Source organism: Phocoena phocoena, chromosome 18 (genome assembly GCF_963924675.1).
Source record: "Phocoena phocoena chromosome 18, mPhoPho1.1, whole genome shotgun sequence".
NCBI classification, from domain to species: Eukaryota; Metazoa; Chordata; class Mammalia; order Artiodactyla; family Phocoenidae; genus Phocoena; species Phocoena phocoena.
The window spans coordinates 15,523,412-15,548,345 of NC_089236.1; the positions used below are offsets into that span (position 1 = coordinate 15,523,412).

General features: G+C 45.4%; 1 protein-coding gene across 2 annotated transcripts; it reads right to left on the reverse strand.

The window, feature by feature from the left end:
* Positions 1 to 682: 682 nt before the first annotated feature.
* Positions 683 to 24,366, reverse strand: THSD1 (thrombospondin type 1 domain containing 1). Of its 2 annotated transcripts, XM_065896104.1 has the most exons (4): positions 24,229 to 24,366; positions 19,769 to 20,734; positions 8,314 to 8,472; positions 683 to 2,293 (listed from the first exon to the last, which is right to left on the reverse strand). In XM_065896104.1, exons 1-4 carry the CDS (start codon positions 24,284 to 24,286, stop codon positions 942 to 944), a joined length of 2,535 nt encoding a protein of 844 aa, XP_065752176.1. In that variant the 5' UTR covers positions 24,287 to 24,366; the 3' UTR covers positions 683 to 941. The 2 variants fall into 2 exon arrangements, with proteins under 2 accessions (XP_065752176.1, XP_065752177.1); XM_065896105.1 differs by lacking the exon at positions 8,314 to 8,472 and having other exon boundaries at positions 942 to 2,293; positions 24,229 to 24,286.
* Positions 24,367 to 24,934: the final 568 nt, after the last annotated feature.

The following is a 24,934-nucleotide window of genomic DNA, read 5'->3' on the forward strand; positions in this document are numbered from 1 at the left end:
ACCCCTCCCCTGTGTACTCCCCATCTGTGTTCTGTTTGACCAGCAAAGAAATAGTAAACGTCCTCTATTAAAAAAAAAAAAATACACACACCAGTTTCAGAATGACACTCCTGGGGTCCTGGCTGCAGCTTGGTCCAGGAGCACATAGTCAGCATCCTGATGCCAGGCGGCACCCACTGCCTGGGTTCCAGCTGATGCTCTCCTGGGAGACAACACCTTCCTTTCCAAAATGTTTACTTTTTGCTCAGAACAATGATGGACAGGTCTTCATTTGACTCACTACCTGAACGATCAGCTTCTTATATTCTTTCTCCAAAGCAGAACTAACTCACATAAAGTTTGTGTCGAGTCCCCAGCACTCTTTCTTGCATAGAAAACAGTAAGATATCACCCAACTCTGGCCTGAAAGTTCTTTTGGAATATCTTGGGGTATCACCAATTCTAGGTAACCTAGTAATTGACTTAATCAGTCAAATATAAAACCTGTTCAATACTGCCCGTGCAGGAGTCAAATTCTGAAGGATTTAAAACTTAATAAATTACAGTTCAGGGTTGTATTGGCGAGCTTACTTTGTTCCAGCCCTTCTTCCTGTTGAAACTCTCAGGTTTGTTTCAAGTTGGAACCTGCCAAGTTGCATCTTGTCATTTTTCATATTCACATGAGAGACCAAGCCCTATTGCACTCTTGTTTAAATTTTTATTATCAGAGTTAGCAGTAATAAGCCAATAGAAACAGGATAACGAAGGGAAAAGCTCCGGATAACTAACTTCTTCCTTATGAATTAAAACACATGCGGACACCGGTGTCAGTTACCACCTCCCCACATCCTGTCCTGTCGTACAAATAGTTACACAAAACAGTCCACAGAACAATGCGAGCAGCTGATACCCTGAGCTGGGCAGAGGACCCCTGTTGTGTGAAGTCTCAGGCTGATCTCGGTCTAGATGACCAGCTTCTCCACACTCAGCGTACTCGTGGTTTCATCCTCTTCGTTTGACCCAAAATATCCCGGGAGGTCCAGCATCCCCTGCTCCGCCTCGGTGAGGCCGAAGGATGTGTTGTCGTAGTAGGCGAACTCCGGGTGGGCGGGGAAGCTCTGACACTTGTCTTTCCGACACTGAGAAGGGCTCAGAGGACTGACCCTCTGGTAGCTATCTCTGGGGGCCGGGGAGGAAGGCCGCTTCCTTGAGACATTCCTGTGACTGGGGGACGGTCCCCTCCGAGCCCGGTGAGGCTCCGTTCTCTCACCTCCCGCCACGAACCCTGCCTGGCGATCCCCCAGGTCTGGTTTCCTCGTGGGCTGCCCCACGGTGTGGGGTTTAGGGAAAGGGCTTAACGGGCCACTGCTTCCACCTGCCCCTGGACAGTGGTCCCGTTTCTCCGGAAACAGGGCCGCGCCTCGACTCGGGGGCCGGACTCGCTCTCCCGCCGGGTCCCACGTCCGGCTCCTGGAGCTGTAGGCGGGGGCTTGCCGGGGGGTTAGGGTGGACAGGCTCCGCTCCCGGAACGGTCGGGCCTGCCTGGCCTCGTGGAAACTTGCCGTCCTCCGGAAATGGGACCCCCGGGGGTGGCTCCTCATCTGCGACTTGCGGAGGAGGCTCTGGCTGGGGCTGACGGCGCAGCTGGCCGGCGAGAGCGGGTGGTCCAGCCGGGAGGGGGGCCTGTCCCCGGCGCCGACCGCGGGCGGCTGCTCCAGGAACGGGGATTTGAGGCGGAACTTGCCGGCCGCGGCTTCTTCAGGGCTCTCGGAGCCTCCCGGGGGCGCGGCGACGGCGGCGTCGACGGCGGTGTCCGTCAGGGGGCTCTGGGACACGTGGTACACCTTGGTGGTCTCCGTCAGGCCTTTCTTCTTCATCTCCTTCAACTGCTGCTGGGCCAGGCGGTAGCTGAACAGGGGTGGGATGATCTTCTGGCCGTTAGACTGGAAGCTCTCGCTGCCCGAGGTCTCGTCATCGGGGGGCGCCGGCACGCTCCGCCGGTAGGTCAGAGGGATGCCCTGGCCCGCGGGGCTCCCCGCCGGCCCGTCGCCCGCCTCTGAGAAGCTGCCACGGGGCTCGCTCAGCTCGCAGATGTTCTCCTCGTCCGAGTTCTTCCGGCAGCCGGACGTGTGCAGGGAGTTGTGGCGGACTGGGGTGCTGCACTTGGGGGCGCGGCCCAGCTTCCGCCACAGCGTGATGAGCACAGTGGCCACGATGATGAACAAGCACAGGGATATCCCAGTGACCGTCACGATGTTGTTGGACTTCACGGGAGTCTGGGGCTGGAAAGGAGACGGACTGGATGGCTGGAAAGCTACAAAAAAATAAAAAAAAAGGAAGAATGAATGCATTCTCTAGTATCGTTTTCTCTGCCTGGGTCTAAGGTCTCTGAGTGGCTCGCTCTAATTATGTAGCAATTAAAGAAGGAAGGAAAATAAACAAGGACTGGGATTTCTGGTCTTACATATATTTCTGCAGGCAGGCTTTTAAGCCAAGCTGAAAAACAGACACTGGTAGAAGCGAGGTGAGCAGATGACCCACAATCAAGGTGGCTCACTGGCTCTTGCTGACACTTGTCCCCAATTTTCTACAAAGAAGCCTCATGAGGAACATTTCAAGGTAAAAATCAAGGTTTTTCACTTAAGGTAAACATGGGATATCTATAATTAAATGTACCTTTGAGATACACCTCGGAAAATTTCTGCCAAGTGTAACACTTGGGATGCAAAACAGTTTAGGCAGGTTGTAGCTCAATTTGCACATCTCAAGAGAAATTAACAGGTGAAAATAAGTCTTCTGGCAATATACTACAGCTCACTTTTCCCTCCCAATGTCCAGGAACTGCCTTTCCTAAGTGCTGACGCCTCTGCTCTCTCTCTCTTGTTTTCTCAGCTGTTCACTCCCCTTCCTACATTCTATGTGGCATTGATTTTCCTTCTTCTTCCCTGCTCTCTCAAACTGGTGTGTCTCACAGTCATCAAAATGTTTCACCAAGGCTCAGACGCCACCTGGGGCCTCAGCCTGTAGTACCGGGGAACCCGAGACCACCCAATGCCACCAGGCCTCACCTCTCTTTCCTCCTTGGTCACTGTTCGCCATTCAAGCCCTTCCAGTCACATGTCCTCTATCTCTTCCTCCCATAGTCTTATCCTCACCAGTTCTGTGCCGCATCTCCATCCTCCCACTGCTCCCCTTTCCCCTTTCCACCGCACGCTATAGGACACCTATAACCAAATTCCTCACGCTGCAGAAACTTTCCACAAAACACTGTGTGTCTCCTTGCCTGACCTGAGGACAGGCCATCCCTCAGGGCACAGCCTCCCCGGCTCACTCTTGGGTGAAGCTTTATCAGAAGCAGAACCAGAAGCAGGGCGTGTTCCTCAGCCTCCTCATTCCTGGCTGCCATCTCAGCCCACTTTTTACCTCCGTGTAGAAGTTCTAATCTTCTGACACCCACGCCATCCACCCAGACCACCCTCTACCCTCTACCCCTCAACTCTGTCATCTCCCCACCTCAGGGCAAACATCAGTTACTAGCACCTGGGTCCAGTCTTCCTCACCATCCCACAGCTGGGACCATTCATTGTCCTTCCAAGCTGCCATACCTTCCCACTGTCTGCAGCTGCTCCTGTTCTGAAACCTTAAAGCTTCACAGCCCACTTTCCGGCTGTATCCTCCCCTCTTGCTCACTCATTATTCATACAACGGTTACTCAACCTCGCTGCAACATCTGATTCTCCAACCCCTCCATTTTCTCTCCATCCGCCAGCCACCTTCTGCCCTCACTTCTCTCCCTACACCCAGGATCCATCACTTAAATCCTTCTACTGCCAATCATCTCAACTCTCTGACCTCTAACACTGAGCTGTATCCCTTCCCCTGCTCAGAGGCAAAAGTCTGTTCCTAGAAAAATCCAGACACGTGGATTATCAGCTGCTGCACCCAGGCCCCTGAGCCCTGGTGGAGGAAATAATGCACCCATGCAAGCCAGAACCTTTGTGTACTGATGGCACCCAAACTTGACTGCCCACAGATCCTTCCGCGGTTTCCTAAGCAACTCTCTCTTCCATCCCCTACAACAGTGCTTCAAAGTTTTGCCACTAATCCTCTTCCTCCGCTGTCTGCTAGATCACAAAAGTTAGAAGCTATCAAGCAAGCACACCCCCAGGTTCTTCTGCCATCCTCTCCTCCCCCATAAACTCAGTAGCAGCCACATCTCCATTTCCCTCTTTCTCTAGGGAATTAGTGGGAGAAGTGTCTTCCCATAAAGATGAGTCCACCAGGTGCTCTCTAGGCCACCCTTCTCCAGGGGGATCATCCCTCTGTACCTATTATCTCCAGCTTCTCCTCCGTGCAGCTCCACAGAAACATGTTCAAGCTCTTTGCATTTTACAAAGATCTTTCTAGAACCCTCTCACTAATGCCACAGCCATATCTCGCTCCTTGTCTTCCCAGCGGAACGTACAGAAAGAAGGGTCCACATGTGCTGACTCCTCGTCACCTCTGGCTCCTGCAACCTGCCCCTAGGCTTCCAGTGAAGCAGCTCCTATCGAGGTCATTAACCATCTAATAGCCAAATGCAAAGGAGTTCCGTCCTGCTATTCCTTGAGCTTTGCAGCGTCGGCTACTGTCCGACCCTTCCTGTGATTGTTTCTCTTCTTGGTTTCAAGAATTCTCTAATTCGGAGAGAAGAACATGGACTTTGGAGCCAGGAGAGCTAGATCCCATCCTGGTTCCACAAGCTCTGCTCTCTCCATAGACGTCCCACCGACACTTCCACCTCCACACGCCCAGGACTCATCATCTTCCCGCGGAACCTGCGCCTCCTCTGATACATCTGATCTCACGGGAATGGTGCTGTGTCCTGCAGCTGCCGGTGCTAAAATCCTAGGTCCCACCCGCGACACTTCCCTCTCCACACTCGCCACATCCAGAGTCGCTGAATCCTTCTCTCCTCTGCATCCCCATTGCCAGTGCTCCCTTTTCCCCCTGGGTCACTGAAAACCTCTCAACAGCCCTCACTGCTGCCACTCCTGGCCCTTCTGATTTGTACTCCACGCGACAGGCAAGAGATCCCTCCACAACACAGGTCCAGTCTTCAAGGGCCCTCGGGATCTGGCCCCTGCCTACCTGTTCAGTCTCATTTTGTGCCTTTTTTTTTTTTTTCTTTTGGCCACGCTGTGCGCCTTGTGGGATCTTAGTTCCCCGACCAGGGATTGAACCCGGGCCCTCGGCAGTGAGAGTGCAGAGTCCTAACCACTGGACCGCCAGGGAAGTCCCCTGTCCAGCCTCATTTCCCTCACTCCCTCCTGACACTCTATCCTGCTGCCACATCAAACTCTTGCCAGGTTCCCTGGGTTTCATAATACGCCATCGTCTTCCAAGCTTTCATCCATTGCTCCATTTGCTAAAATTCCCGTTCTCACCTAGTTCACCAGGTGATGCCTATTCAGCTCTCAATCTTCAGCTCACATATCACCTCCTCAGGAACAGAGGTGTTCCCAGCATTGTCACAAGCTTCCACAGCAAGCTGTGGATACCTTTCTACTGCACTGTATATGCTATGCCTGCTTTGGTGTCTGCTGAGCTGCTGTATCATAAGCCCCTTCCAGAGACACGGCTTATCTCTACACTCCCAACCCCAGTCAATAACTGGCACAGAGTTGGTACTCAATTAATGTTATATTCATGAACAGATTCATTATTGAAAAGGTGATGGCAAAATGACCAACACCCCATCAGATGGAACGTGGGCGCAATGGCAACTGGATCCTCCCATCTTCGTGGTGAACAAGATAGATCAAATGAACGTCGAACTACTTCACTCAGACCTTGGCGTAAAAACATCCTTTCAAAGCCAAGCAAAACTCTAGACTCTCAACCAAGTGAAAGTAGTTGAATGATGAAAGACTCGTTCCCTGACTGATCACGTCTTCGTCTGCAGTGGCTGCTCCGTCAGTGGGTCGCAGCATTGCAGATGTACACGTGGACCTCTTAGCTGTTACACTTGCCTCTGGCTGGAACCCTTCAAAACCGCAGCTGGAGAAAAGCCCCAAAGCTGCTGACCTCACCCATCTCTGCCTCATCTTGTCTTCCCTCTTTTCCTTGAAGGGAAGGAGACTTCCTGACGCAAAGCAGCCTGCAAACAGATCTTTACATTTCCAAGGAGTGGAAAACAGGCTGAACTGGAAAAAGAGAACAGTTGGAAGAAATGATCATTTTTATCCACACAAGCATTTATTTTTTTTCCGAGGACCACTTATAGTAGAAGTAGGGGTGCCTGTAGCACTTCCCCTCTCTGCTAATTTATAATGTACAAATTTCCAGTTCCCACCCAGGATTAAAGAGATTAAGATGCCAGAACGTGAAATAATACCACACAGCCTCAAAAACTGGTTGCTAATTCCAGGATGGTTGTAGAAAGCTAGACTGGCCTGTACGTCGAGGCAAAGTATTCAAGATAGGTGGCTTAGCATGAGGTCAGATCTAGTCCGCTGCTTTCTAGCTTTATGGCCTTGGGCAGGTGACTCACCCTCTCTCACTGCTGCAAAGTCCTCACCTGTATGTGTAGATAATGATGTACCGACTTCATATGTGCAAGGCACTTAGAAAAACTGCCGGGCAGCAGCAAGCTCTCAAGATCTGAGCCCAGCATAAGAATCCTTGCCATGGGCTTCCCTGGTGGCGCAGTGGTTGAGGGTCCGCCTGCCAAGGCAGGGGACACGGGTTCGTGCCCCGGTCTGGGAGGATCCCACGTGCCGCGGAGCGGCTGTGCCCATGAACCATGGCCGCTGAGCCTGCGCATCCGGAGCCTGTGCTCCACAACGGGAGAGGCCACAACGGTGAGAGGCCCGCGTACCGCAAAAAAAAAAAAAAAGAATCCTTGCCTTGTAGAGTTATTGTGAGCTTTGAGTGAGATAATGTAATAAATGGTTGATACTGTTGTCCCTTCTAAAAGTGCAGTAGAAGCCAGGGGCAGTTGATTTTTAATTCATTTGAGTATTACAGAACTCTAGATGAAATGTCTTAACACAACACGCCATCCCAGAACAGAGAGGAAGAAGTTATACACAAGGAAGGAGCTGTGGAGAGTAAGGGGACTTGTAAAGAAAAGGGCAGACAGAGAAGAGAGCCTCAGAAGACAGTGTGAGATACAACTGGAGAAAGAATAGATTCAGGGTGGGGCTCAGGGCTGATGAAAGATGGTAGGCTGGAGGCTGTGAGAAGAGCCTGGGTCTGAGGCTGTAATACGAAAACCACAGAGAGAGAATGCCCTCAGGATGCTGGAATAAAGGGAACAAGGCCTACAGCACTGGCTGGAAAGAGGAGACAGCAAGAATTTTGTAAGGTCACAGGTGGGGGTGCCAGGTACCAGTGTTGCCAGGTGCCAGTGGTCTTGGCTACAAGGTGCTCTGAGACCAAACACAGAAAAACACTTCTCCAGATCCCAGAGGGACAAGGAAACAGGGATCGTCTTCAACGTGGAATTGGAGAGTGGAAGGAGTCGGGACTGGACAGAAGGACTTCACCTAAGGGTCAGGACCACAGCAAAGGCTAAATGGGGAGCTGGCTGTGTCTCAGAAGGGGCGATGGTGTGTGGGAAGAGCAAGGATCCTTTTTTTACTGTAACCTGTGGCAAATGAATGGGATTCAGCTCCGTAAGCTGCAGCAAACCCAACTAAGTGACCCGAGCACCACACCATAGACCACGCACATCAAATACTCACTGAGCACCTACAAGTGGGGGTCACTTCAAGATGCTCAGAGGATGAAGGAGGGGCCAGCCCCCAGGTGATGGCAAGATGAACTTCCCCACCTTCTCCTCCTGGGCGGGGGCAGGGGGGAAGAATAAACACAGAGCCCTTCAGGGGATAAGATAGGGTGCCTTGCCCCATTTTGGACAAATAATGTCCATTTTGGTTTCCTGGGGCTTCTCGGAGATGAGGAGGTGAAAAACTCTTTTTTTAATGTTTTCCCACAATTTCTGGGGGGGGGAGAAGTAAAGGAGGGAGAAACAAAACCAGCAAATATCGGGAAGAAATCATCATCCCTCCCATGTTTTGTATTTTTAAACATGATTTCGTACGTCTGAATCTTTCATTTACACCGACGTCCTCGTCATTTCCCCATCTTTGACGGTGTCAAGTCCCCTGTCATCTCCCTGGCAAGACACCCCTAGTCGCAGACACACTGAAGGACACAGAGTTTGTACAGCCAGCAGCAGCAGCGACAGAGCATCGAGTCCACCCCTGAACTCAGACTGGCGACTGTCAGGCAGGGCTGGGTTCGACAGTCCCTCTGGGAAGAGGCTTGCGAAGGAGGACGGATACCTACCCGCACAGTCCTCCAGGGAACACGGGGAGCTCTCCGAGGACATTCCAGGGCAGCCAGGTCGGGAGGGGGAGGAGGGCAGGCACAGGCGGCGACGCTCTCTGACACCGTCCCCACACGTGGCACTACACTGGCTCCACGGCTGCCACGGTCCCCAAGTTTCTGCAAGGACATCGGCCAGGCTTTTAATGCTAGCTCACTTGAGCATCAGAATTTAACTGCACCCAAATGAAGCAGCAAAACTCAAATCTCAGGCTCTGAAAAGTCAGTAAAGAAGCACATTCCCACAGAAGTGGAAAGCTGGAATGTTGCTGCTCCCCCTACACTAAAGGAAAGCTGTATAACCTACAAAATATCAACCTTCCTAGAACTCTTCAGAGAGCTAAGGTCACAGGACAACCAAATGGCCTGAATTCGAAGGAAAGACAGACTCCTCCAGGGAAAGCCAGGATGCAAACACTGCTTCCTGGGGCAGATGCCAGGCCTCATACCAGCTGGAGAGAAATCATCTAAAAATATAATGAACCGCCAGAAGCCTGGTGTGGGCTAGCACGAGAATACAGAAGCCCTGGGAGCCGCACTACCCGACTGGGAATTTGTACCCACTTGCAGGCTCTTCTCCACGGATCTCACCAGATCTTCACAAGGAGGACCGAGGGCAGGCACAAGACCAGGGAGAGCCTCCCTCATGGTGGAGGCCAAGGAGGGGAAGAGAAGCTTTGTGGAAAAGACACAAACCTCACCCAGACCCTCCTCCCCATCTGCTCCATCAACAAAAGCCCAACCACGGGGACAGGGCAGAAAACCCTGTCACTCTAAGAGCAGCAGCTGAAACCTAGCACTGCCAAGGAATGGAAAAAGAAGAAAATCTTTCACCCCTAGAGAGGAGGAGGAAAGACCCTGGGCCCACACTTATAGACAGCTTCTACCACCGGCAAGGGGCAGGGTCATTACAAAGCCCCATCCTTGAAACTCAGAGGCAGAGCACTTGCCTAAGACTAAAGCTGACCCAGAACAAGAAGATGTTCTTCCACTAGCATCACCTAACACCCACCCTGCTCCAGGCTAGCAATTACCAAGTATCAAATAACAAGAGTCTACTGCTGGGGGAGAGGCAAGAGTGACAAGGAAAAGCCTTTCTGATGTGCAGGCTCAAGCCTAAAGTTGAGGGTGCAACAGAAGTATGGAGAAAACCCTCTGGCAACCCAATTCCTACCCTGAACACAAAGCAACATTAGAAACTTTTGAACTCGATCGTGCACTGAGGATAGCCATAGCAACAGCAAAAACTCAAACACAGCTCAATTCCTTATTATACTGGCCCAAACTCCACACTAAAGTCCTAGCATAAATAGGGTATGCCAATTTCCAGGCATAAATGTTATTTATCAGTGTCTACAGTTCTAAGAAAATGTCCAACTTTCAACCAAAAATTATGAGACATACAAAGAAACAAGAAAAAAACAATAAAATATCCAAGTAATTAAGATAACCAGACTCAGATGTGACCCAGATATTGGAATTATCAGAGAGAGATATTAACTATGATTAATATGTTAACGTTTTCGTGGAAAATGTGAATAAGATGCATGAACAGATGGAAATTTTCATCAGAGAATTGTAAACTAAAAAGAGTTCATCGGAATGCTAGAAATTAACAGCATGGCAACAGAGAGGAAGAATGCCTTCTAGAGGCTCATCAACAGACTCAACATAGCTGAGGAAAGAAACAGTGAAACTGAATATATATCGACAGAAATCACTCAAACTGAGACACAAAGAGAGAGAGAAAAAAAAAGAGTGAATAAAACAGAACAGAATACCCAAGAGTTGTGGGACAATATCAAATAGTCTGTCATACATATGACTAGAATCCCAGAAGAAAAAGAGACTAATGTCCAAGAATTCTCCAAAATTAATGAAAGACACCAAACTACATCCAAGACGCTCAGAAAACATGAAGCAGTATAAACACAAAAAAGCAAACAAACAAAAAAGTTAAACACACTACAAACTGCTAAAAACTAAAAACAAATAGAAAATTTTGAAGGCTGTGGAGGGAGAGACGGGGCAAGGTGGAATTACATCACATACAGAAGAATAAAAATCTGAATTATAGCACACTTCTCATCATGCAAGCCAGAGATAATGGAGTGACATCTCTAGAGTACTGAAGAAAAAAATCACCAACCCCAAATTCCATATCCAGTGAAAATATCTTTCAAAAATTAAGGAAAAATAAAGACTTTTTCAGATGAATGAAAATTAATAGAATTAATTAATTCTACCAACAGACCTTCATTATAAAAAATGTTCAAAGAAAATTCTTCAAGCAGAAGGAATGTGATACCAGACAAACCTGCATCAATATAAAGGAATGAAGTGTGCTAGAATTAGCATTTATAGAGGTAAAGATAAAATTTACTTCTTATTTTTAAATGCTCTAAAATATAATTGATGATCTAAAGCAAAACAGTAGCAATGGGGCTTCCCTGGTGGCGCAGTGGTTGGGGGTCCGTCTGCCAATGCAGGGGACGCGGGTTCGCGCCCCAGTCCGGGAGGATCCCGCATGCCGTGGAGCAGCTGGGCCCGTGGGCCATGGCCACTGGGCCTGCGCGTCCGGGGCCTGCGCGTCCGGAGCCTGTGCTCCGCAGCGGGGGAGGCCACAGCAGTGAGAGGCCCGCATACCACAAAAAAAAAAAAACAGTAGCAATGTATTATGTGTTTATACCATATATAAAGTAAAATGTATAACAATCATTCAGAGAATGGGAGAAACGAATTGGAATTGTACTGTTATAAGGTCCTTACACTATACATGAAGCAAGATATTATCTGAAGGTAGACTGAGAGTAATTAAAAATGTACGCTATAACCTCTAGGACAACCACTAATAAATATTTTAAGGTACAAATAATAAACCAATAGTGTGGTTAAAGTAATTCATAAAAAATAGTCAACTAATCCAAAGGAAGGCAGATGAAAAGAGGAAAAAGAAACAAAGAACAGATGGAAAAAATATACAACTACCAAGATGGTAGGTCCTAATCTAACCATACAATGATTACACTAAATATAAATAATCTAAACGCCATTTAGAAGACAGAGTTTGTGAGACTGGATAAAAAAGCATGACCCCACTATATGCTGTTTAGAAGAAACTCGCTTTAAATATAAATACATAAATAGGTAAAAGGAAAAAGGTGGGAGAAGTTATACCTTGTAAACACTAATCAAAAGAAAACTAGAGTGGCTTTATTAATATCAGACAAAGCAGACTGCAGAACAAGGAGTATTACCAGAGATAAAGAGGGATGTTACATAATGACCAAAGGGTCGATTCAGCCAGCAGCCTTAACAACCATAAATAGGGATGCGACTAACACCAGAGCTTCAAAATACATACTACAAAACATTCCCAGAACAGTCATTATTGATTGACAAATGCACACATCTCTTCCAAGCATATAAGTAATCACTGCCAGAGAGAATAACTGAATAATTCCCTACAAATAATTATCCTAAGTCCCTTCTCTGTGAGCACCCATCCAATCCCAAGACCTACCAGGTCATGCCCACACCAGGCACAAGATATCCTCTGCATAAAAGTCTCTCTTCATCGTTATGGACAAAAACTCACAATGCAGTCAAGGGTATACAAAGCACTACAAAAACATACGGAAAACATGCAGGGCAGTTACATTCTCAGGTGAGCCAAGTGGTGCAATCTTTGGAATGAGTCATGGCATATGACTTCTTTAGAGCAATTAAAAGTCTCGGATTGTCACAGGAGTGGGAGCATTACAAACCAGTGTCCTGGACCAACATCAGCTGAGGTGTGGTAACTATGTTCCACCCAGAGGTCCAGCTGAACACAGTGTTGGTTCTGCGGCTCCTCAAATGGCAGAACAACAAGGCAGCTTTGTCCTCAAGCTTCAGAGCTGTTCAGACACCGAGCTCCCAGTGCTTGCAACGCTTTGGGTATCTCACATTAAGTCTCTCTGAGCTAAAGTATTGTGATTTCGTTTTTGAAAAATCTACTGGTAATTCCACCACTGTGAAATCTAAATTGGAAAGTCAATGCATAGCTTATCCTTCTCTTGTGCTCATATTTAAGATCACAAAAGGCAGAATTACAGAAGCTGAGAATCCTTTTTTTATTCTTTCTTAACTCTTCTTTTACTTTACGTAGACATTATTTAAAATACATAAAGTCATTTGTCAAACTAAAAACAAAAATTCCATCAGTGGGCACCAGGAAACAAAAAAAATCAAAGTTTTGATAAAAGCATGAATCTTAATGTCAAAAATCTCACTTTCAAATGTGTTTTTTTCCTTTGAAAGTAAAATTATGGCTGGCAGGATCATCAACAATTTAAAAAATAAACATTTAAACTAAGTTTTAGGTTCTTTTACTGCTAAACCAAATTAATCGAACAGAAAACAAGGGAGATCACTCAAATAAAGCAATGAACAGACTTAATCAGCCAAAAATTTTAAAATGCCTTAAATACCTCTATTTGTTCCCTGAAGATTTCTGTCAATAACACTGAGGAAAATACTTGGCAAAACAGGAACTCATTGGCCAGCTATAGTTCACATGTTACAAATGAAGAATAAGATGACCATTATTCTAAACAGCAGGCTTACTTCATGAATGAAAGGCTGTTTTGTTTTGTCCTGTTTAGATGTCCATACATGCCCTCCCACTGCGTTAACAAACCTGTGTGACCAGGATAAATGCCTTCCAGGCCGCTCTAGAGGATATTAATTCTGAATGAGCAAAATGTGCTTGCAATAAGAAAAGGGAGATTTGTTTCCACTCCCAAGAATACCTGAAGGAATACAGAGTATGAAATATTCACATCTGCAAGATATTTCACTCAAGAGACTACAGTAACTAAACAAAACGTCCTTAGACGTTAGAAAATTCTATTAAAAAAATAAAGTTATTATAAAACATACAAAAAAAAGAAAGAAAATTCTATAGACATGAGTAAGTAGCCTAAAGCCACGGTGGGAACAAAGGCACCTGGATAAGCAGTCCATGTTTTCTGTGACCCGCACAGGCTCATTCACATTAGACCAATCATGCTTATGCCTGGGCCAGCGGGCTCCAAAGTGGGTTACATGTCTTTCGGGGGGGTGGGAAGCACAAGGTGAACCCATGAGATGAGGAGGAAAATACTGGAACTTTTTTGATCTAAAAGTTTCATATTGTTTAATATCTAGATTGATAGATGATTATATGGGAGCCAGCATGCAAGAGTGGGAATAGCAAATGCTCAAGCCAGTCTAACCACCAGTAGTGGGTAAGCCACCAACCTTGGAAAAATTACTTAACCTTTTTCTGTGCCTCGTTTCTTCACCTCTAAAATTGACAATACAATAAGCCTAACTCATAGGGTTATTACAAGGATTAAATGGGTTAATATTCATAAAGCACTTAGAGCAGTTCTTGGTGCAAAGTAATCACTATATAAATGTTATGATGTCAGAAAGTCACATACAGTATGTCAGCTATTGTAAAAAAAAAAATCCCAAAGAAAGAGCAGGAGTTACACCAGGTGGAAGGGTTCACTGGTTCATTCACTTTCAGAGAACTGTGGAGTATTAAACCACCTAAGGGCCTGCTTATATTAAATTATATGCTCTAGTTTTAGGTGAATTAAGTGGACAAATGGCTTATAAAGATTCTCGCAGGGCTTCCCCGGTGGCGCAGTGGTTGAGAGTCCTCCTGCCGATGCAGGGGACACGGGTTCGTGCCCCGGTCCGGGAAGATCCCACGTGCTGCGGAGCGGCTGGGCCCGTGAGCCATGGCTGCTGAGCCTGCGCGTCCGACGAGAGAGGCCACAGAAGTGAGAGGCCCGCGTACCGCAAAAAAAAAAAAAAAAAAAGATTCTGGCAAAGAATTAAAGATGATACAATAAATAAGCACCTGCAAATAAGAAGCAAATGACAGGATGACAGTACTCCTCTTCTTGGTAAAAAGCTCTTGTTCAGTCACATTGTGAAGGAAAAACAAGACCATCTAATCAGAGAAACAAGAAGATGGCCAACAAATTTAAATTATCAAGAAAACTATGTGTTAAATGTATACAATTTTTACTTGTCAAAAAAACTAAGTAAAAAAAATTATGTGACTATGAATTTATACCCTCTATCATTAATTCTCAACTTTGCCCTAAATACATATTTTGCATTGAGATGCAGGGTCCATTATCCCTTATCTGACAACCTTGGGGCAGATGAGTTCAGAATTTAGAATTTAGACTTTTGCATGTTATTACAGCACCTGTGCCAGATATTACTAACACTCCCCTAGCAGCATCCCATAATCACACACATTAACGCTTCTGCAGACAAACACATAAACATTCATACTAAGTAGGATAAAGGAAGGTCACAAATAATCATGTTTGACATCTTTTTGCTGTAAATCAGTCTTTACGGTTTTAAGGTCCTAAGACATATTTGGAAAAAGAGACAAACATATCAAACCCTTTATTCCCCTTCCAAAAGGAACTAATGAGAAATTCATTGTGAGTCGGTGGGTCACACCTCATGGTAGGTTCAATGGGGTTCCTGAATAATGCCATTTGGCAAAAAAACCCCAGTCTTTACTGGTCAGAGCTGTCAATTTAAATGGAAAATGAAAAGAACTCGATTTAGTTATAAACTTGTATACTAAAAACACAAAGGCACTGAGTTTCCCACCACTGCCATCAATTTCACTGATTAACCAGAGTCCCTGTTGGGCGGCCACATAGAGAATCTGGGGTCTCCAGGAATGCTTAGCCCCTCGAGGTACTGCTTCCAGCCCTACTGCCCGGTCGTGTCTAGTTGCTGCAGCCCCACAGGGAGCCCTGAGCACCCTCAGCCTACACACAGAGCACCACTCCCTGTTCTGCCCCTTCCCAGGGAGAACCAACACAAAGACCTCCTGCTCCCAAGGTCTTTCATCACGTGGCCCGAATTCCTTTACTCCCCTTGGTTTGTTTCCACTAAATTCAGTCAATTAGAATTTTTTTTCCCTCTAGGCAATAAATTCCTTTTGAAATGGCAAGCATATCTTGAATGATTCGTTTAACATAATTGTTTTTCTACTGATACCTAGCTGAGACATCAGAGTGCAATTTTCACTTTAATCAACATGTACTGAGTATCTGTTAATGTGGCAGGTGTACAAAGCGGGCCAAATAAGGATCATAAATAGCTTCCTGGCAGCCCAAGTCGGCTTCTGTCGCCAAATGAGCTTCTCCAATCTGGGGGCAGGGTGGGGGAGGGGAGAAACGTGGGGAGAAAGACCCTGAACAAGCAATGACAGAAGTGATAAATGCCATGAAAGAGGAACTAAGGATGCTGGGCCAGCATACAGCGGGGAGTTTACCTAGTCTGGGGTTGAGGAAGAGTCACCCAGGAGACTTGGGGGACGGGTTAACGTTAACCAAGTGAAGGTGGGAGGAGGGTTGCCCAGTCTCCAGCCCATCTGTGGGTGCCCGTCCTCATAAGAGTGAGGTGTCACGTGAGGTGACTGATACGTTTTCAGCAAGGGAATAGCCTCAGCTGACCTGCATTTTCAACAGTCCCTCTCTGGCTTGCCTTGAGAGAATGAAATGTACGGAGGGAGGGAACGGTGCGGTATCAGTGGGAATGGAGAGACGTGCAGAGATTGAGACACAGATTTTTTAAAGAGACAAAATCCATAGGACCTAGTGATTTATTCATAGGAAGTGAAGAAGAGGAAGCCTCCTGGGTCTAGGGTTTGAACAATGAGACGAGGTGGAGTCCTGTACTGAGGAGCAGGTTTAGGGGGTGAGATGATGAGTCCAGTTTCAGATATGCTGCTTTTGAGATGCTTGGGAGACATCTGTGGGGTGACAGCTATTCAGCACTTGGATGCGGGGGAGAGATACCAGCATGGAGTCACCAGCATCAGGACAGTAATCACCTAGCGAGTGTGTAAAGAGTGAAAAATGTTGAGGTTCTAGTATAGGATGCAGAAGTCCAAGCCTTAAGGGATGCGATGGGGTCATGGAACCAGCTGGCAAAGGAGACCTGGAAGGAACAGCCAGGGAGGTAGGGGGTAAACAAGGCAAGTGTAATGTCACAGAATCAAGGTCAACGAAGATACGGACTGGAAAGCATCCCCAGAGTTTGGGACCTGGAAGTCATTCGCTGGCTGCTTTAGTGAGAGCATTTGCAGGGGAGGGGTACGGGTTTGGAGTGGGTTGAAAAGTGAATGGGGGTGAGGAAATAAACCCCAAAGTACAGGTGGGTTTTTCAAGAACCAGGACTATAAAAGGAAGACGAGAGAAACAGGTTGTGCTCTGGGGGAGAACCAGGCGATGAGGGGTGATTTTGTTTCGTGTTTAGATGAGACAATGAAGTACATTTCGAAGTTGATGGGAATGAACCAGTAAAGAAGGGACAGTTAGAGACGGAGGAGATAGGGGAATAATGATTAACAGAAGGTTCCTGATACAGCAGAGGGGCTGGGACCCCCAGTGGAGGGGAGGGTTGACCTTGTACTGGAGGAATGACACTGCTTCCCTGGGGACAGCAAAGGAGGGGGAGATTGTGGGATGGCTGCCTGCAGGCTTACGGATATTTTGGTGGGAGGGTGAGGGAGCTCACACCTGATGGCTTCCCGCTACTCTGTGTGGCAGGAGCAAGTCAGCTCAGAGAGTTAGGCAGGGGCGCGGGTGAGGTCCGAGGAGAGCAGAAGAGGGCCACAGAGCTGCTGTGCAGGGCAGGAGCACAGTGAGTAGCACGGTGGGCAGCACGGTAGGCCCAGGGAAGGGTGGAGGCCCGGCCTGCCCGGGTGCAGTGGGCGGCTGGCAGATGGCTGGATCCACGCAGAGCCGGGGGGTGGCTGGGTGCAATCAGAAGGACGTCGGGCAGAGGCGTTTAGGGTTTTGGTCGGAGAGCGATTAAGGGGATGGGCCACAGAATCTAGGCTGGAGGGAGAGGTAAGTGCAAGCAGGGAAGTGGCCAGTGGGTGGGGAGAGAGTCAAAGGAAAGGGACTTCTAAGGAGGAGTGAGTGAATTTGGAGCAAGAAACACGTGGGGCACTGAAGCTGCTCAGAGGCTTGGGCCGTCAGGGAGCACAGGCTTAGCGGGGACGGAAATAAGAGCACGTGTAAACGATCAGGACAATCCCTGCCAGATTAACCTCTTGCCAGGACCGGGCTTGCACCCAGGAAAAGGGAAAGAAACGCAAAGAGGAGCCTGGGGCATGGATGGAATTGTAATAACCCCACCTCTTTGTGATTAGGGAGGGCGTTATGCAGAGAATTCAAAATTTAAAGAAGTTTTTAGGGGCTTCCCTGGTGGTGCAGTGGTTGGGAGTCCGCCTGCCGATGCAGGGGACACGGGTTCGTGCCCCTGTCCGGGAGGATCCCACATGCCGCGGAGCGGCTGGGCCCGTGAGCCATCCGTGAGCCATGGCCACTGAGCCTGCGCGTCCGGAGCCTGTGCTCCGCAGCGGGAGAGGCCGCGGCAGTGGGAGGCCCGCGTACCTCAAAAAAAAAAAAAAAAAAAGAAGTTTTTAGAAATCTTGCTTTGAACTCTCACTAAAGAGGCTTCGTTCTTAAAATGAAGGAGGTAAGAGGAAAGAGACATGCTTGAGGACGTTCTAGAGGAAGTGAAAAGCTACTAAGTACAATTTGGGATTTAGCTTTGAATTCTGATCATACCTGCCATGGACTTGCCATATGATGTAATAACAGAATTTTTAAATACATGTAAAAGAATGAAATTAGAACATTCTCTAACACCATACACAAAAATAAACTCAAAATGGATTAAAGACTTAAATGTAAGGCTGAATACTATAAAATTCTTAGAGGAAAGCATAGGTAGAACACTCTTTGACATAAATCGTAGTGATAGCCTTTTGGATCCACCTCCTAGAGTAATGAAAATAAAAACAAAAATGAACAAAAGGGACCGAATTAAACTTAAAAGCTTTCGCACAGCAAAGGAAACCATAAACAAAACGAATAAACAACCCACAGAATGGGAGAAAATATTTGCAAACGAAGCGACCAACTCCAAACTGTACAAACAGCTCATACAGCTCAATATCAAAACACACAAACAAATCAATAAAAACTGGGCAGAAGATCTAAATAGAAATTTCCCAAAGAAGACATACAGATGGCCAAAAAGCACATGAAAAGATGCTCAACATCACTAGTTATTAGAGAACAGCAAATCAAAACTACAATGAGTTATCACCTCACACCAGTCAGAATGGCCATCATCAAAAAGTCTACAAACAATAAATGCTGAGAAGGTGTGGAGAAAAGGGAACCCTCTTGCACTGTTGGTGGGAATGTAAATTGGTACAACCACTATGGAGAACAGTATGGAAGCTTCTTAAAAAACTAAAAACAGAGCTACTATATGATCCAGCAATCCCATTCCTGGGCATATATCCAGAGAAAACCATAATTCGAAAAGATACATGCACCCCAATGTTCATGACAGCACTATTTACAGTAGCCAAGACATGGAAGCAACCTAAATGTCCATCGACAGAGGACTGGATAAAGAAGATGTGGTACATACATACAATGGAATATTACTCAGCCACAAAAAAGAATGAAATCATGCCATTTGCAGCAACGTGGACAGACCTAGAGATGATCACTCTAAGTGAAGTAAGTCAGACAGAGAAAGACAAATATCCTATGACATCACTTCATATGTGGAATCTAAAAAATGATACAAATGAACTTATTTACAAAACAGAAACAGATTCACAGACTTCGAAAACAAACTTACGGTTACCAAAGGGGAAAGGTCGGGGTGGGGGAAGAATAAATTAGGAGTTTGGTATTAACATATACCTACTACTAGATATAAAATAGATAATCAACAAGGACCTACTGTGTAGCACAGGGAACTCTACTCGATATTCTGTAATAACCTATATGCGAAAAGAATCTGAAAAAAGAACATATATATGTATATATATATATGTCTGACTGAATCATTTTGCTGTATACCTGAAACTCACACAATATTGTAAATCAACTATACTCCAATATAAAATAAAAATTAAATGAACAAACATAAATAAAATACAATGTAATAATAGCTGACGTTTATCACTGCTTCTTCCCTGAGCACTGTGCTAAGAACTGTACACACTGATTTCACTCAATTCTTACAACTCTCTGAGGTAGACACTCTTATCATCCCCACTTTATTGATGGGGAAACTAAGACCTGGGGCAGTTAGTTAGGAGTGCGCTGGGTATGCTAACCAGTACTCTTCATTTTTCAGGTAAGGATGCTAATGCCATTTGGGACATTATGGGGAGTGAACCATAAAAATGATGGTACCGTGCATAGAAAATCAAGTTCACCTAAATTCAAAATAATAATTTTGATTGCATGAAGGCACCAATTTGATAAAAAAAAATGTGCTTTAAAATCTCAATACCAACCTATATTTCTCTGAATTAGCATGCACTCCTTCTCCTTTGCAGAAAACTGGCTTCTGCTTGAGACGCCAAAGTCAAAGCAGTATTTATTCCTCCCCATGTCAAACAAAGTGCAGTTGAATACTGTTCTGCTTTCTCCCAAGGTCAGACTGTTTTCAGCCAGCCGGATGGTCCTTTCCCCAGGGCGTCTGGGGGCTTCCTTGAAGACAGCGATCACCCCTTGGACAAAGATGCATGGCGGAGGCAGCACCCTCACCTCCACCCCGGACTCACACGTGAGCTCTGGCACCATCACCAGTGCATATCCAAACTTCTGGGCCAGGTCAATGGGGCCTGTGGACGTAATGACCGAGTCCCGGCCGAGCAGCTTCAGCACCACAGTGACATATGCTTCCGGCCCCACAGGTGCACAGCCAAACTCAACCCACTGGCCTTGAGCGAGTTCTGCCCTCTTGCTAGCCCTTATCTCCAGCGGCTGGCCCTGACTCATTCTCGCCTCCGGAAGGCTGTTGGTGAAGGTGACATCCACCAAGATGTCGGGCTTGTCCACGGGGAACAGGCACAGCGGCTGACTGGTAAAAAGGCCCACCTGGAAGGTGCCTTCAGCCGCCTTGGATGTCCTGTTCAGGTCAACATGAAAGACAGGCCATTCCACCTTCAGAAAGGCGCTCCTCTCCCACCAGGGGACCGGAGGGCTGCTGTCTGTGGCTTCCGGAGTCATCGTGAACCGGTAGTCGCCGGCCTCCTTGAAGTAGAAGCACTCAAACTCAAGGGTCCCCTGGGACTGGTTGGTCAGGAGGTATTTGGTGGTAACAGTCTGATTGGTGTTGGCCTCCAACAGCAGGACAGAGACATTCCTCAGCGTCCCATTGGCACCATCCAAATACTGGAAATCCACAGACACTGTCCTGTTGCTTAGTGCTACATGGCCCGGTTCCCCCAGAAGGAGATATTCAGCTTCTCCAAGAACTGAAAGGAAATGGTCAGAGTGGGTTTTTAAAAGGAATATCTGAGCAGCACTATTGGTGACATCGATGCAAACAGCATTTCAGACACAAGAGAAGTTTGAACTGAGCCGAGGATGATGCAAAAGGCTGCTGAGTGCTGACTCTGGGAGCTGCGCCCTGAGCTGCTTCCATTCTAAAGTGGCTCTGTTCCTTCATCTCCATTTTTCATGGTTTTGTTGAAAATAATGAGTTAGTGATAAATACTCTGAATTCACAACAGTCAACGAGGTAATACATCAGTGATGAAAACCTAATAAGCAAGAGGAACAACTGACAAGTCTCATGATAAAAATCCAACACTTGACTTTTCTCATTTAGGCATATGGAAGCGTTTAGGTATTTGGGGAAAATGGATTTACAGTGAAATAAGAGAAAGCCTGATTTAAATGATACAACATGCACTGCGCTAGATTACTTAAAATGGGAGACGCTAAATATACAGCTGACCCTTGAACAACAGGGGCTTGAACTGCACAGGCTCACTTACACACACACACACACACGTTTCAGTAGTCAGTACTACAGTACTAGACGATCTGTGGTTGGTCGAATCCGCAGATACACATAGCAGATATAGAGGAACAGCAGATACACAGGGCCGACTATAAATTATACCTGTGCAGAAGATCAGAGCCTTTAACCCCGTGTTGTCCAACGATCAACTGAACTTCTAAGTTACTGTTTTCTGACATTCAAGACAAGCGCTTGAGCATTTTCACCAGTAAAGGCAACAGTGCCTTTCCTTTGTATGAGGCAGAAATTTTTAGATGAATAAGAAATGTTGACATTCTATCCTACATGGGTTATTCAAGGGATAGAGTGAACATTTATGGAATAGCTAAGCTTGTCCTTAGCAATTTTACTGACATTACAGTAACTGCTATTGGCCTAGATAGGACAGATGACTACTGGCCCACAAGTGTCACTCTGTTAGGATCAATTCTATCTTTTTTTAAAAAGAGACCCATCAGAGCAGCTGAAGTAAGGAGTGGGAAGAGCACAGACACACAAGAATCCCTGTTTCTATTTTGAACCCTATCCAAATACGTATCAAAGGAGACAGAGTTTGGCAATGCATCAATCAGCTGGCCTGTGACTAGGGTAAGAAACGTTCTAGACTTAAGGAACTGCAGTGCCCTTTGGTTTGAAAAACAACATGTGTAAGTATGAACTTATGAGTCTTCTTATATATACATGATAATATAACATAATATTATATTAATGTAATAATAATGTGTACATATCATATATGTCCAAAGGACAATATGCTGTTTGGGCTGGTAGTCTTTAAATATACTCAGTGATTATTCGACGATTCACTTTGATGGACAGCAGAAACCAATACAATGCTGTTAATCAACTATACTCCAATAAAAAATTTTAAAAACAGACTATTCAAAGATATAAAAAAATGATTATTAGAATCAGCACATGAAAATATTGGCACATAAAGGTTTGTTTTAATTAGCTCAGCACTTCACCCATTTCTTATTTAAGATGAGGTGAAATAAAATATATAAAACTTGGATAGACCCGAATGCTTTATGAGCACTTGCTTGAAAACCTTAATAGGATAAAGTTGTTTGTTTGTTTGTTTTTTCATTTTAGTCAGTACAGAAATTGAGGGACACTCCCTCTTGGATGGAGACAACTCATCCAAAGGCGGCTGCTTTCCGTGCAGCTTGTGTGCCAGTTCAGAGTGGACCTGACATTTTTTTGTGAACAGGTGGCTGAAGAGCTTCCAGTACTCACAGCAGCCCAGGAAGGACTGCTGAGAACAAAGGACCGAGAACAAAGCTCATATTCATTTGAATCTGATGGGGCAGAATGGTTCTGTGATGCATTTTAAGAGTGAGAGGCACACCGCACTTAGTTAACTAATGAATTGTCAGTGACAGGGACACCGATGAGGCACATCAGATTCTGATTTGATGGGCAGCCTGTCGATGAAAGAGACACACATGGCCCTTTGGAAATGGAGGAAACAGACGCAACGGATGGGTTCCAACAGCAGCCGAAAGGAGGTGTGTACTGAAGAGGGGACTTGCTGCTTTACTCTCAAACTCTCGCTTTTACAGGCAAGGCAAGAATACACTCTCATTTAGAAAACTACAATTTGGTTGTACCACATCCTGACTACTACAGTACAGTTTTCTCCATTCTTTCATTTCCTCTCTCCCCACTCCTTTATTGTATTTAAAGGAACTGGTGTCTCAATATAAGCATGTTGCTTTAAAAAAGAAAAAACACTAACTGGTAATGGTATATTTTGATCAAAGTCAAATGGAGAAGAAAAAAAAAATCCAGGTCTATGAAAATACCTCCTTTTCCAGTAGTAGCCTTTGTACTCAACTTGTATGCTCTATTTTATGCTCAATCAACTTTTATTTTTATATTGCAGTAAGATAACCTGCTCTCAACAATAACAAACGTCCTTGCAGACTGTTTAAATGGAAATTTTTGATGTCTTTATCATTATGAAACAAAGCAAGCTTTTATAATTTTTTGAATGAGGCTGTTACATATAGAGCAATCTATTTTTAAGTAGGGATAAAGGACTTTAAAAGAAATGATCCCAGATTGGTTTTCTGCAAGTCAAGTGTCTTCTTGTTTAAATAAACTTCTTAAAAAATAAAAGACTGAGGGAGGAGACTCACTGGACAAAAGTAACAGTACACACTCTGGTCCATCCAACCGATATTACACGAGCCAGGATTCTCTGTTTCTTGAATGATAATTTCTTCATCAATTTGAAAACAGTTTCCACTCTCATACCACCAACTGCTTAGATGTCTGAAATACTTGGAAATCATCAAGAGAAAACTGGTGGGTATTATATGGTTGAATCTACTGGTTCAGTAGTTGCATAAACTCTCTGAGAAATGAATTTTTAGTTGAATCAAGATGAATGAAGAAAACTAACATTAAGCACCTACTATGTGCTCATACATTCAGGTATTTCACATTCTTGAGTTTATCTTATCATCATAACAACCATGTCAATATTGTTGCTGGTACAGAAAGAGATTTAGAAACTAGACAAAGGCGCACAACTGGCAAGGACTGAAATTCAGATTTGTTCCAAAGTATTCCAGCAGCAAACTCTCTTGTCAAGTGAAATCTCATGTAGAACCGCAATATATAAAACATCACTTCCTGTGTGTGTGAGTGAAGTTTAAACACATAATACTGAAATACTAGGAAATCAATCAAAGAGAACTGAGGGTAACATGCTTGTCTCCGATTTGTGAAATGAGTGTATTTAAAGTGAAATTTGAATCAATAACGCAGAACCTTAAGAGAACCCAGGGTTGCAAGAATCACAGTTTAAAAGGCACCGCAGTGTAGTCCCTGCCCCACCTCCTTCACGTAGGGGCATCGACATCCATGCATTTATAAACCCTCCATTTATGTTTCTTCATTGGTACCCACAGCATAAGTACACACAACACTCACCATAGTCACAGAGCACCACCAACAGAAGATTTGAAAAGTCTTTCAACATTTGTTTCATTCTGATCAGCAAAATCCCAGGTCTTTGGTCTCCTCATGTCCTTCCTCACATCCAAATGGTGAATTTTTCTTCAAAAACACCTGAAATTAGAACTTCAAAAAGACGTTGGCTCTGTTCAGTGTGATTCATAAAATAGTAATCCTGAGATGACAAAACCATTCTAAGAAGTCAAACTGCCTAGTTAATACTGAAAAGAAAACAGCAAGGACATTACTGTTCCCCCAGGGAAATGATCTGTAATTTACATGTCCTTTCCTTCCATTATAGCTCACCTGCTAAGAACTTTCAGGTCTGCAAAACACCACGTCTCTTACCTTTCTAGCACATCCTTAAATGGAGAGTTGGTTGTTCTCTGCTTAATTTCATCAAAGCTCCTTGCCAACCTGGATAATATTATATCTTCACATATTTATGTGCTTGGCATAGTTAATATGCCAGTTAATCGACTGACTAAAAAAATTTTGCCAAACTTTCGTTTTGCATCGTGCTGTGTAGATCTGCCTTGCTTCCACAAATGGGTTTATGAACACTGTCCTTCTTGCACAATTGGTGTGTTATCTGGATTGCTTCATTTCTGAATGCCTAGGAGCTATATCAAAACTATCAAACCTTTAAAAAAATATATACCCAGATTATTGCAATTAAATA

Bases quoted from the DNA above. Each gene is read 5' to 3' on its own strand.
- THSD1 (XM_065896104.1), bottom strand. From the start codon at position 24,286: ATGAAACAAATGTTGAAAGACTTTTCAAATCTTCTGTTGGTGGTGCTC. The intron at 20,735-24,228 runs GTGAGTGTTGTG...ATTTCCTTTCAG, and splicing joins GGTGGTGCTCTGTGACTATG to TTCTTGGAGAAGCTGAATAT. The intron at 2,294-8,313 runs GTAGGTATCCGT...ATTTTTTTGTAG, and splicing joins TTCCCTGGAGGACTGTGCGG to CTTTCCAGCCATCCAGTCCG.